The sequence below is a fragment of the Cucumis melo genome, chromosome 10, assembly GCF_025177605.1.
Source record: "Cucumis melo cultivar AY chromosome 10, USDA_Cmelo_AY_1.0, whole genome shotgun sequence".
NCBI classification, from domain to species: Eukaryota; Viridiplantae; Streptophyta; class Magnoliopsida; order Cucurbitales; family Cucurbitaceae; genus Cucumis; species Cucumis melo.
In genome coordinates, this window is record NC_066866.1 from 19,889,905 (window position 1) to 19,904,088 (window position 14,184).

At 32.3% G+C, this 14,184-nt stretch overlaps 1 protein-coding gene and 1 long non-coding RNA gene across 2 annotated transcripts; both read right to left on the reverse strand.

Moving 5' to 3' along the window:
- Positions 1-521: 521 nt before the first annotated feature.
- LOC127151171 (uncharacterized) lies at positions 522-1,286 on the reverse strand. Its single transcript, XM_051090592.1, has one exon. It carries the CDS (start codon positions 1,284-1,286, stop codon positions 522-524), a length of 765 nt encoding a protein of 254 aa, XP_050946549.1.
- Positions 1,287-3,094: 1,808 nt separating this feature from the next.
- On the reverse strand, positions 3,095-4,744 carry LOC127151338 (uncharacterized). The gene is made up of 3 exons (XR_007824247.1): positions 4,433-4,744; positions 4,141-4,206; positions 3,095-3,435 (listed from the first exon to the last, which is right to left on the reverse strand). It is a non-coding gene; the product is annotated as an uncharacterized LOC127151338 (long non-coding RNA).
- Between the last annotated feature and the right edge of the window lie 9,440 nt (positions 4,745-14,184).

Consider the following 14,184-nt stretch of genomic DNA (forward strand, 5'->3'; position numbering starts at 1 on the left):
AACAAACTCTCAGCAAAAACATTATCAAGCTTTAATTTATATAAGCCATCACAAAGAATACCAGAACCAATAAAAATGTTTTGTTTGAATAAACTAAAACACTCATTCCCAAATTTAAAGTAGTAACCTGAAGTATCAAGTTTTGACAAGGAAATCAAATTACGAGAAATAGAAGGAATATAAAAGGTATCAAAAAGGTCTAAATGATGTCCAGTATCTAAAGTTAAACGATAGGTTCCCACAGCTTCAACTGAAACTTTGACTCTGTTTCCCATAAAATTGAATCTCTCATTTGGGTTTGTGGTTCGGGTCGTAAGGAATCCCTGCATCGTATTCGAAACATGAATGGTACAACTAGAATCAATCCACCATGTATTATAAGGAACTTCAGTTAAGTTTGATTCGAAACATACTAAAGCATTATGCTTACCTTTATTCTCGAACCATGCCTTACATTTTAGACAATCTTTCTGATAGTGTCCAGGTTTGTTGCAAAAACGACACTTATCCTTAATTTGTCCCTATTTGTGGATTGGGGTAGATGACTGTTTTACCTTTAATTGTCCATGATTGCCCTTGCCATTCTTTTTTCCAGGTTTTTTTCCAGCTCCTTTATGACCCATAAGATTGGCAAAGTGAATTATTGGTTTCTTAAGTCTCGCTTCCTCTTGAATGAGCATACTTTGTAATTCATGCACATTCCATTTATCTTTCAGAGTGTTATAGTTCATGTGAAATGGACCATACTCTGAAGGTAAGGAATTAAGGATAAACGTTACCAAAAAATTCTCATTAACTTCCATTCCCATAGTCTTTAACCTTGCTGCCAAGTTCGTCATTTCAAGGATATGCTCATGTATAGTACGAGAACCATCAAACTTGATGTTGGTTAAAGTACTCATAAGTGTTCCAGCAAGTGACTTGTCAGCCGACTCTGACTGAGAACATTTTTCCACAAATTTCATAAATTCCTTAGCATCTTCAGTGTTCTTAATTGTGGACTTAATATTGTTTGCTACAGTCATTCGCATAAACATTAAGCTCAATCTATTTGATCTTTCCCAAGCTTTATAGAAAGATCTATCCTTATTACTGCTAGCAGGAGTAATTGCAGCAGGTTTCTCATTTAAAAGTGCTAAATCAAGATCCAAAACTCCAAGATGGAATCGGATTTGTTCGCACCAATCAGAGAAATTGAGTTCATTAAATTTTATTATAGATGTAGCATGCGAATAAAGAGAAACAGGAGCAGATGCTGCAATTACAAAATAAATATGCTTATACATTATTGCTTTGAGAAATAAACTTAAAGATATTGACATATGTTCAGATAATATTAAATAACCATTAATTTATACATTGAAGTTCTTCTTTGGAAGGCACAACAATGTACAACATTTACACTTAACTGATGCTAGATTTAGTTTCATATAATTGGTAATTTAAATGTTCAAATTAGATACATTAGTTATCTTTGGATATACTAACAATATCTAACCAAACATGTAACACCCCATAAATCTTGTTTCAAAAAGTGTCTACTGTTATTATTTCTTTTTACTTTTTCTCCCTTACTAAATATCCTTTCTCCAAAATACAATTATCTTTTCCTTAAATAATTATACTTCAACAAATATAATTATCTTTTCCTTTAAGATAATAATTATATATATATATATATTTCCACATATACATATAATTATTAAATCTCCAACAAACTTTCCATCCCACAATTTAATTAAATAACATCCATAATTATTTAATTAAATTCAACTTCAACAACACTAAAAATCTACAACTTTACTTAATCCTCTTAACCTACCATTTAATCAAAAAACTCAACAAACACCACATGTCAAAGCTTCTAATTAATGAAATATTCATCCAACAAATATTTAATTAATTTCAATTCCCACATAAATCCAATACATTAAATGAATTCAAAAATAACGCCCAATAAACTAAATCTAATTAAATAAAATTAAGATAATTAACTCCAAACTTATCTTAATTTTTGGGGCGTTACAATCTTCCCTCCTTTATGAAACTTTCGTCCTCGAAAGTTCTAATCTTTGAACAACTTGGGATACTTGGCTCTCATGTCTTAATTAATAACAATTTCTATCAAACTCCATAATCTTTAATTAAATATACACACCCATGTATATATATTTAATTAATCCAATCCAAAACACCAAATACATTCCTTAACTTTGAAGTCCACTTAATGTAATACCGATAATAAGTTCCCTAAATTTATGGGCTGTTGCAATCTTCCCTCGCTAAGAAACTTTCGTCCTCGAAAGTTTGTCCTTGGACAAATTCGAGTATCGAGCTCTCTTGTCATACTTTTGTTCCTAAGTAGCCTTCTCAACTTGGTAACTCTGCCATAAAATTTTCCTAAGTGCAACTCTCATGTTGCGTAACGCTTCACTTCACTTGACAAAATATTACTTTTTTCAAATACTTTTCTTTCCTTTACACTTAACCAAGTGAAACTTAATTCAAAAACCTTCAAAACTACGTTTTATTTTCCAACTCCAAACTTCCACCCTTAATAAGGCATTCTCCACCATTTAGCAATCTTTAGAACTCACTAATTTCTCTTTTCTTATTTGATAAAGTTCAAACTCATGTCCAACTATTGGCTTTCTTTAATGACATCAACTTAGCTAGTTATTCTAAAAAAGTTCGTTATTTCATCACTTGTACTTTAAACTAGCGATAACTTATCCTCCATGGTAAACTCAAAACAATTTCTCGAAGTCTCATCAAAATAACTATGCACTAAAGTTTGCTTTGTTCCTTCTCCAGTATCTCAATTCTAAACACTATCAAATGTGCTTGATATACTTGAACTTAACCATGCCTTTAGTTCCCTTTAAAACCACTAACATAACTTATTTCTTAGATTTTCAGTCACAAAACAGTTCATCAGGCTGAACACGTCCTACTCTTTTGCCTACTCAACTGCCCCGTTGAGCACCTCTACATGGCCACATTTTTCCTTAAATTTCACCACAAAAACCATCAACATTAAATCATAACATTCATGCGATTCTAGTTTAATACAGGCAAGGTCACATGCATATTCATAATCATGTATCATAAAATACATACCCGGCGAGTAACGAAGGACCGTAATAGCCAAAGGGACAAAATCAAAAACTCACATCGTAAGTTAGTCTACATAACCTAAAAGCTGACGCTCTGAAATCAACTGTAACGACCCAACTCTTTATACTAAGCTGAGGACATTACTAAAAAGAAACAATAACAGTAGACACTTTTTGAAACGAGGGAAGACTAAATTTTCATTAAAAACATAATGCTGAAACACTAAAACATAGACGCGGAAGCAAAACTGAGTCCCCATATGGCGTGCCAAGAATCCTTCTCTGTCGCTCGCCAGTTTTCCTCTACCTTTACCTTCGCCTGAAATATTAAACATAGAAAGAGTGAGTATAAACATATACTCAGTAAGCGACCTACTACTAGTCCCGCTTGGTGTCTGTTAACTTCCCATTAGAGTCCTGAAAAGTGGTACCCAAGAACTGGCACGTTCTCGAACACGTGCAATCTGTGATCCCATAGGAACATATCTGGTCTTCGGTGAACACAAACGAACACCTAAGACAATCTGGTATTTAGTGTACCCGAAGGAAAACTAAGACAATCGGGCTGCGAGTGATCCCGTCGAATCACTCGAATCATGTCTATGTCAATGCCAGACTGGCGGTCCCATCGGACTACGCAGTCCTAAAAAGGTGGTGGTCCCAAAGGACACCTATGCAGGTACGACTCTAATAGACAAAGTTAATAGAACACCCTATCCATAGCATGTAGCATAACATAACATCATAACATGGCATGAATATTAATCTTAACGTCCTTAATCATGTGATTAATATATCATGCATCAACATCAGCATCAACAATCATCAACATAATAATCTCAGTCATCATCATCAACATACTACCAGTCATAACATGACATCAGTCATCAACATAATATCAGTATAATGACAATCATTATCAAAACAATATCAAATTATGCATTTTAGCTACCATCAATGCATAATCATAATTACACGCGATCTCTTAAATTCAGTTCGAAGGTCTAGTCGGAGAATCTCTTACCTGTAGATTTTAGCCAAACAAAGGTACTCCCTAGCTGACAGTAAAAATTCTCCAATTAACTTGATCCTAATCATAAAAGAAAATCTCAGTATCTTAATTAATGAAATTAGCAATTGGCTAACATCAAAAAATCCTCCCAAATTAATTAACTTTCTAAAAATTGTGGTTGAAACCAATTCAACCTTGATTGGGAAAAATTCAAGTTTTAAATCTTCAAGAATTAGCCAATTGAACGTTTAAAGAAACTTCAAAAAGGTATAAAATTAAATTAATAAATTATTAATTTAATTACCTTAGCTTACCAAGGTTACTGAAAAATCCCCTAATCCTTGATGGAAAAATTCATCACTTTAAATCTTCTTAACTTCAACTGATGAGACGGCAACAACAGAGGGGTTATCTTAGAGAAGAAGATGAGGAACTTTTTTTTTTTCTTTTCTTTCTAACTTAAGCATTTCAATGCTATTTATAGACCCAAATAATAACAATAATATTTATTATTATTATTTCCTTTTCCTTTTCAGATATATAAATAATACCAAAAAATATACATATATCCGTATTCCCATTATCTTTCTTAAATAAATTCCTTAAATGCACAAAATCTTAGACATTTATAACCATTAATAATAATAATAATACTTCTTTATTATTATTATTTTTCTTTCACCAAAATCTACAATAAACATATATATTTATTTAAACCATCATAAATATAGATTTTTTATTGTCCAATCAAATCAACCATCTCTTTTCTCATGGATTATCTTCTTTTCCAAACAAATATAATTATATTCCATCATATAATTAACTTCACTTTTTCAAATTATTAATTAAATATATATATATATATATATATATATATTTAATTATCCATATATATACTCAAATAATTCCAATTCCATCGAAACTAATTTTTCCCTCCAAAAACTCAAATTAACTTAAATCCTCAATTAATTTAATCAATCAAATCTTTTCCAATAAATCACTTATAACTTTTAACATGAATTATTTTAACCCAACCATAACAACTTCACTCCATAATCAATATTTATCTTTCTACAGAATAATTAATTATTTTTTACAATAATTAATTATTATTTATCTTTCTCCAAAATAATTAATTATCTTCTACAATAATTAATTATTATTTATCTTTTTCTAAAATAATTAATTATCTTCCACAATAATTAATTATTGTTTATCTGTCTCCAAAATAATTAATTATCTTCCACAATTATTAATTATTGTTTATCTTTCTCCGAAGTAATTATCCTTACAAATAATTATATTTTCCCAAAATATAATTATTTTACTTTTTCTCCCTTGCTAAATATATTTTCTCCAAAATACAATTATCTTTTCCTTAAATAATTATACTTCAACAAATATAATTATCTTTTCCTTTAACATAATAATTATATATATATATATATATATATATATATATATATATATATATATATATATATATTCCCCATATACATATAACTATTAAATCTCCAACAAACTTTCCACCCCACAATTTAATTAAATAACATCTATAATTATTTAATTAAATTCAACTTCAACAACACTAAAAATCTACAACTTTACTTAATCCTCTTAACCTACCATTTAATCAAAAAACTCAACAAACACGACATGCCAAAACTTCTAATTAATTAAATATTCATCCAACAAATATTTAATTAGTTTCAATTCTCACATAAATCCAATAATTCACATTAAATGAATAAAAAATAACGCCCAATAAATTAAATCTAATTAAATAAAATTAAGATAATTAACTCCAAACTTATCTTAATTTTTGGGGCGTTACAAAACACCTCAATTAACCATAATAAGATTCAAAATTATAAAACTGCTAATTATCTTTGGGCAAATTAAATGTTCTATAATAATGAAAATGAATATACTCATGACAAATCATTAATGTTTCATAATATTATCTCATTCATTAGCATCAAATAGATATGAGTAATTGAATCAATCTTAATTTGATGTCTAAAGTTCTACCAATTTGGCCACTTTGGTGACTAACAAATTGTTCATAACATAGGCATCATGATAAAACAATTCCAATTAACCATAATAAGATTCCAAATTATAAAACTACTAATTACCTTTGGGCAATTTAAAAGTTTTATAATAATGAAAATCAATATACTCATAATAAAATCTTTATTTTTCATATTATAAAATAATTCATCATCATCACATAAATATGAGTAATTGAGTTTAACCTCAATTTGATATCTATTGAACTTACTAATTTGGTCACTTTGATGACTAACAAATTATTCATAATATAGATATCATATTAAAATAATCACAAATAATTATTTTCTTAATTTGCAAAACACTATTAATAGAATATCTATAAAACTTACTAATTTGGTCATTTTGGTGACTAACAAATTATTCCTAATATATAGATATTGAACAACATAATTCCAAGTGATTTACCTCATAATTGACGGTTGGATACAAGAATTTCATCAAAAATTCATACATTTATACATTATCCTCCAAAAATTTAATTGTGTAATTTAAATTTTAGAGATAAATGGATACTTTAAACATAACACATAAAATATAATTAACACATGATGATCAATTTCAACATAAACTAAATATATGCAATATTTCGAAAATCATTAAAATCTAAAATTTAATTAGATTTATGATGAATTAGATTTTGGACAATATCGTAATCTTTATTAGATTTTAATTCCTTTAATCAAGGATTAGAATATTAACTTAATTTGTGGCCTTTCAAATAGATAATTGAAATTTATATCAAAATCAATATCTTAATTCTTTAAAAATATCAAATCTTCGTAACACTTTAATCATTAATAAGTGGCTCAATGAATTTTATCAAAGGAAAAGAAGGTTGCCGGCGGTGGATGAATTAATCCCTTGAAGAAAAAACAGTGAATTTAAAAAACTTTTATAATTTTCTTTTCTTCTTCCGGCTTTCCATAAAAACAAATTTTCAAATTCATAATCTTTAATCAAAGAATCTTTAATTCAAATGATAATCAATGATAGAAGAATCTTGATTTAAATTTAAAAGAAAAACATGCAGCGAAAATATTAAAACAAATCATTAATCATCCATGTAAAATTACAAGTTCTCAATCAAGGCTCTGATACCACATATAAACTTTAGTTTCATGATTATACAATAAACCCTAACATTGTATATAACGATAAATGCCAAAATCTTTGAACTAGATAATTTTACAAATTAAAATTAGTTAAAGAACAACATACCTTGATCCATGAATAATCTTCTTGAGGAATTGTGTTTCTCTCGCTTGCCTTCCTTTAGACTTAATTTAAGTTTCTTGATGGGAAGAATAGACTAGTTAATGAGGCAGTGAGAGGTTCAATCTCTAAGGTTCTATTTATAGACACCACCCATGGTGTTAAATTAGGGCATTATCTTTTAAGCTAATGGGCCTAATAAAATAATAAGCCCAAAAAGAATAAATAATAAATAATGCAATTGGGCCACATTAATGATAATATTATATTTAAGAATAAATCTAACACCTTGCAGCCAAGTTCTCCACTTGCTCGCCTAACTTCACGAGCGCCTCATGTTTCTTCTCCTCTTTCTTCTATTTGACGGCTTGGATTTTTGCTAATTTCTCTTTTGTCCCCCCCCCCCCCAGAGACTTTACATTCTTTCCTATTTTTCTTAAAAGTTTGGCAAAGACGCTTAGCTTCATCATTCTCTAAGGCCTTTCGTGCCTCAAGCTCTCCCCTCTTCCTTCTTTTTTCTATCATATGTGCTTTGTTTGCACATTCTCTCCTCCTTCTTTATTTGTTTGTCCTTACCCTTTCCATCCTTTCTTCTTCTTCTAGCTTCTTCTCCTTCTCTAGGCATTCTATCTCTAACCCTCGGGTGAACTTAATAATTTTCTCAGTATCCTCCACGCCTACAACAATTTCAAGTGTTTGCTCTTGATCTCGAACTCTCACTATTACTTTTCCCATACTATGCTGCATATGCTTATAATGCAATTGGGTGTCTTCTAGGACATCCATGTTTTCTATCATCAGGTTCAGATCAGTCAATCCTTTGAAAATATCCTCCTCTTTCCTCATCCATTTGCTTGCAGATGCGATGGAATCCATGGCTTTCCCCCATGGTCTTTGGGGTTGCTCTAAATCATGTCTATCAAAGTGAACTTTTGAGGGGTTTTTGGTAGTTCTAGATTGGATGGCGATCTTCCTTATCGAGCCATCAGACCTGGGTTTCTGCGAAGAAGCTTTTTGATGTTTGGTGGATTTTCCAATGATAGGTTGTTTAGATGATTGGGGGTTTGAAGGTATGTTGGGGTAATTCTTACCCCTTTATAATAATCGTATTTTCAACCTATAGCATACATATATTCATTATTTTGATAATTTATCAGAATATGAAAGTATACTCTGTTACAAACCCAACGTAACGAAAATTACCTGAAATGGAGTCGGAACGAAGAAGAATGAGCAATATGAAATTTAAGGACAATTTGGTGAATATTGGAAAAGATTCAAATTAATCTTTCCACGTAATCCACTCCCATGTCACAACATTGAATCCCGGCTACGTATTATTTTTCAGCATTTTTTAGCCCCACGTCAACGGTTCAAAACTCACCAGACGTAGAAATAATTCAAAAGTTTTGGTCTACAATCCGCATGAGCCCGTCTGCCCCATTCCCGTCTTGCCACGTGTCCCCTTCCAATGATACGCACGCCTCACACATCCCGTGTACGAACCTCGACCTCTGCAATTTATTTTTTGAAGATATTTTTAGTGGCAAACTTGTAATTAAATAGCAAAAAATCCGAAAAATCTTTTTTCGTCTGTCGAACGGAGCGCCCGCGCCTTCAAGAAGTCGGCATTGGAATCCCATGGGCGATTTCTATTATTTTTCTCTATATATACCCATTTTTCCTCTATTCATCAATTCTCCAATTCAACTCAATTTTGAAAACTCTCTCCAAATCGTTTTTTTTTCACAAATTTTCCTCTTTTTTCTGTCATATTTTCTCCCAGATTAATTCAGAATTGTTTTTGAAATTTCATGGGTGAGTAATCACTAATTGAGGCAAGAGTTTTTGGATGGAAATTTCTGTTGAGGGATGAATTTTTTTTACAACAATTACATGTAATCTTGTTTTTTTTTTCCAGAATTTGTAACTTGATCTCTATGCAATATACAAATCTTAAGAAATAAAGAATTGAGTTTTTCTTCATAACTCTTGAACTATTTTAATTCTTGATTCAAGTCTTGATTGAGATTGCTTGATCCACTTTGATTTCTCTACCATTTGTATTCGATTACATTTTCTTCTTTGACCAAATTAATTCTTTTAAATGCAATTTGTAATCTCATACTTAAGCATGCAATATGTCTTTCTTTTGTAAAATTAAAGAAATCTTGCTAATTGATCCTTCATTCCAATTCTAAGCATTAATTCATTGGCATTATAATTAGTCAATCTATTATTTTGTCAAAATTCTTGGATAGAAGTTGATGCCCAAATCCCTTTTTGATGAACAATTAATGCATAATTGAAGTAATTTCTCCCATGTATTTTTTTTTATATTCTTAGATTTGTAAAAAGCCATGCATCTTGATCAATTTAATTTTGTTGATTAAGCAATTTAAACCTCAAAATTAAATAGATCAAGAACATTTAAATTTTCTTGATCCTTGCTTGAATATTGATCAATCTTTGCTTTGCAATTTTCATTTATTTTTCCTTATGATAAAGAAATCCCTAAATTCTCAATCTCTCTTACTTCTATTTAATCATTTGAGTGGATCTTTATACATTCATGACTTTGAATTGGAAACTAATACAAATTGTTTTCCAGTAGCAACTTTCATTCATTTTCTTGATCATTTGAAGCATATTATTGCATAAACGACCTTATCAATACATTTTCGTCATACATATTCTCTTACACATGTCAAGGTGCCCCTTCCTTTTGAGGAATTGGGACACAAGAGAGGTTTCGGTCTCTTTCTTTTGTTTATTCGCCATTGGATTTTGTTGAAGGTTTGAGGTTTCTGATGAAGTTACTGAGAGGGTATGAGTTTTCAAGCGAGGCTTGAAAGGTTATAGAGAGATCAAATGAATGTTTGGGTAGGGCTACCCTTCGCTACTTATAAGCAAAGGGTGACAGTCGTGTCATCATTAGGATTTAAGGCATTAATTGAGATCTGACACTGCATTCGAAGGGAGATTGTTGCATTAAATGCAACGCTTCGAATTTCGCCATGTGGTGCACAACTCCATAGGTGATACGAAATTATTTAAATTATCGCCTAATTATGTGCCATGTACGTTTTAACCGATCACATAGAACTTCCTTTGTTTTCCTCACAGGCACAAAAATAGCTAACTAATTCTAACTAAAAAGCGATAAGGAAAGCGATCAAGAAAGATGTAAAATAAAGAAAAGCAAAAGAAGTACAAGAAATAATAAAGTGAAAAGAAAGAAAAAAATATAAAGCAGTAAAAGGTGATGCACAAAAAGGGATACATTTGTATTATAGATGTTTACACGCTAAAGTGTACAACATATCAATGCGTTTTAAGGCAGTCTACAAGAAGGCTTCCTTACATTAAGTCCATGGAGACTTTGATGCGATCTTCGTCTTCATAATAAGCCTTGAGTCTTTGCCTGTTTACCTGGAACACATTCTTCTTGTCTAGCGATGCGATCTTGATAGATATGGGAAGATCTCTTTGACCACAAATGGCCCAGACCATCGCAAATGAAGCTTTATCGAAAATAGATGTAAACGCGAGTTAAAGAGTAGTACTTTTTGTCCAACGTACAACTCGCATTTACAGATTCGCTAGTTGTGCCATGCTCTTGTCTTCTCTTTATAAATTTTGGCATTCTCATAGGCTTGAGAATGCCATTCTTGAAGCTCATGCAGCTGAAGTAACCTAGCCTCTCCTATGGCGTGATTATCGAAGTTTAATTTTTTGCACCCCCATAAAGCCTTATTGTGCAACTTCAGTAGCAAATGGCAAGTCTTCCAAAAGACTAATGCGTAGGAGGATATTCCAATAGGTGTCTTAAACGCGGTACAATAAGCCTAGAATGCCGAGTCTAGGTAATCAGCCCATTCCTTTCGGGATGAATTTACCTCTTTTTCCAAAATTTTCTTGATTTTCCTATTGGAGACTTTTGCCTGACCATTAGTTTGAGGATGGTAGGCAGTGACAACTTTATGGTTGATGTTGTACTTCGAAAGCAGTTTGGCAACGATGCGATTGACAAATTGAGAACCTCCATCGCTAAGAAGCGCTTTATATGTCCCAAATATCAAGAAGATGTTTTTTTTCAGAAATTTGCTAATTGTCATCGCATCGTTCTTTGTGCAAGAGATGGCTAAACCCACTTTAAGACATAATCCATGGCCAAAAGATGTATAAATGGCACTAGATTGAAGAAATGGCTGCATGAAATCAATTCCCCAGATGTCAAAAAGCTCAATTTCCAAGATTGGATGTTGAGGCAATTCATCATGATAAGACATATTTCCTATCCTTTGGCACCGTTCATAATGGACCACATAATTCCTTGAATCTTGAAATAGAGTGGACTAGAAATATCCACTCTACAAGACCTTTACAATTGTCTATCCACCAAAGTTCCTTCCATAGGGTGCTTCATGACATTTGGCGATTATATCTTTTGCTTTATTCTCTGAAACACATCTTCTTAATATCTAGTCCGACCCCAATTTGTAAGGGAAGAGCTCATCCCATTTATACAATCTGCATTCATGAAACAACTTATTTCTTTGCTCGCTGTTAAAGTCTTGCGATGATGTCTTGCATACTAAGCAGTTGGCTATGTTGGTGTACCAAGGTTCCTTTTCCTCAACACGGAAGAGTTGCTCATCGGGAAAACAATCTTCAATCTATTTCTTTTCACGTTGGAATGGTTCATTATTTAGACGCGATAAGTGATCTGCCACCTAGTTTTCAGTATCCTTGTGGTCCACAATTTCTTTCCAATCAAATTCTTGGAGCAATAATATCCATTTGATTCGCAGCTTGGTGTCCTTTGCCATCAAATATCTGATCACAGAATGATTTAGAGTGTATCGTGACTTTGGAACCAATAATGTAGCTCCTATGTTTCTCTATCTCGAATACTACCGAGAGCAATTCCTTTTTTGTGGTTGTGTAGTTCTCTTGACCTTCATTCAGAGTCTTGCTTGTGTAGGATCTAAGATGAATCATTTTATCCTCCTTTTGACCTAGCATAGCTCCTACCGCTACATCACTTTCGTCGTACATGAGTTCAAATGGTTGCGACCAATCAGGAGTGATGAGAATGAATGCTAAGGTCAGCGCGTCTTTTAAATTAAGTCTGGAATGTATGTTGACATTTTTTATAAAAAATGAAGGGTTGATCGGCGCATAAAAGTTTACTCAAGGATTTAGCAATTCAGGAGAATCTTGTGATGAATCTTTTATAAAATTTGGCATGCCCGAAAAAGCTTCTCAGTGGATTTAAGTCTGAAGGCGATGACAACTTACTTACCATATCAATCTTTGCGAGATCCACTTCTAATCCCGCGTGGGTGATCTTATGCCTAAGCATAATTTTCTCTGTTACCATGAAGTGACACTTCTCCCAATTTATTATAAGTCATGCTTCGCATCTCTTTAATAGATTTTCCAAACTGCCAAGACATTCTTTGAATGATTCCTAAAAAACAAAGAAGTCATCCATAAAAATATCAACCAATCTCTCAAGGAAGTTTGAAAATATAGCTATCATGCACCTCTGGCATGTCCCTTGTGCATTGTACAAGTTGAATGGTATTTGACGAAATGCAAACGTTCCATAAGGACATGTGAACATTGTCTTACGCTGATCTTCAGATGTGATTGTGGTGGGGCAAATATTGACTCGTTTAAAGATAGCTTATTCTCAATCCAGATCATGCATATGTTCATTATTTTGATATTTTTATCATGAACATGAAAGAAGACTCCGATATAAACCCAATGCAACAAAAACACTTAAAACGGAGTTCAAACGAAAGAGAACGTCAATTTGGAATTTAGAGGCAAATTGGTAAATATTCAAAAGTCATGACACACGTCAACCATCCACACGCGCGAACAACCCAAACATCACGAGTTTGAATCTCGAGTGCTGCATTATTTTCTGGATTTTTCAAGCCAAAACGTCGTTGTTTTGATCCTCTTACACGCCTTAGACATCATCGGTTCGAAACTCACCAGATGCAAAATTTAATTTGAAATGATTCAAATTCCTTCACGTGTGTTCTCTATCTACCTCCAAATCTCCCCTTACACCATGTGTAGCCTTTCGGTTGCACACGCCTCTCCCTCATCCGCAGTTCAAAATCCAACCGACATAAACAATTTTTTTCGCATTTTTGAGTGGCATTATTGTAATTATTTGCCAACTTTTTGAAATTTTGCCATTTTTCCATAAACATTATGCACGCCTGGGCCTAGAGGTGATGAGTCCAAGCCCACTTGACGGTTACTTCTATTATTTTCTATATAAGGCTCTATTAACCCCTAATTTCTCATAATTCCATTATCCACCATTTTTCTCCCAAATTCTCTCAAAATTCTCCTAACACTAGAAGAATTTTGGCCTTTAATGTCGGTTTAAAAGCGACATTAAAGGCCTTTAATGTCACTTGGCAACCGACATCTTTGTGAGCGTTATTAAAGGCCTTTAATGTCGGTTGGGCTTTAATGTCGGTTTAAAAACGACATTAAAGGCCTCTTTAATGTCGGGTTAAAAACGACATTAAAGGCCTTTAATGTCAGTTTTCAACCGACATCTTTGATGGTGTTATTGATGCCCTTTAATGTCGGTTGGGCTTTAATGTCGGTTTAAAAACGACATTAAAGGCCTCTTTAATGTCGGTTTGTCAGTTTTCAACCGACATCTTTGATAGTGTTATTGAAGCCCTTTAATGTCGGTTGAACTTTGATGTCGGTTTAAAACCGACA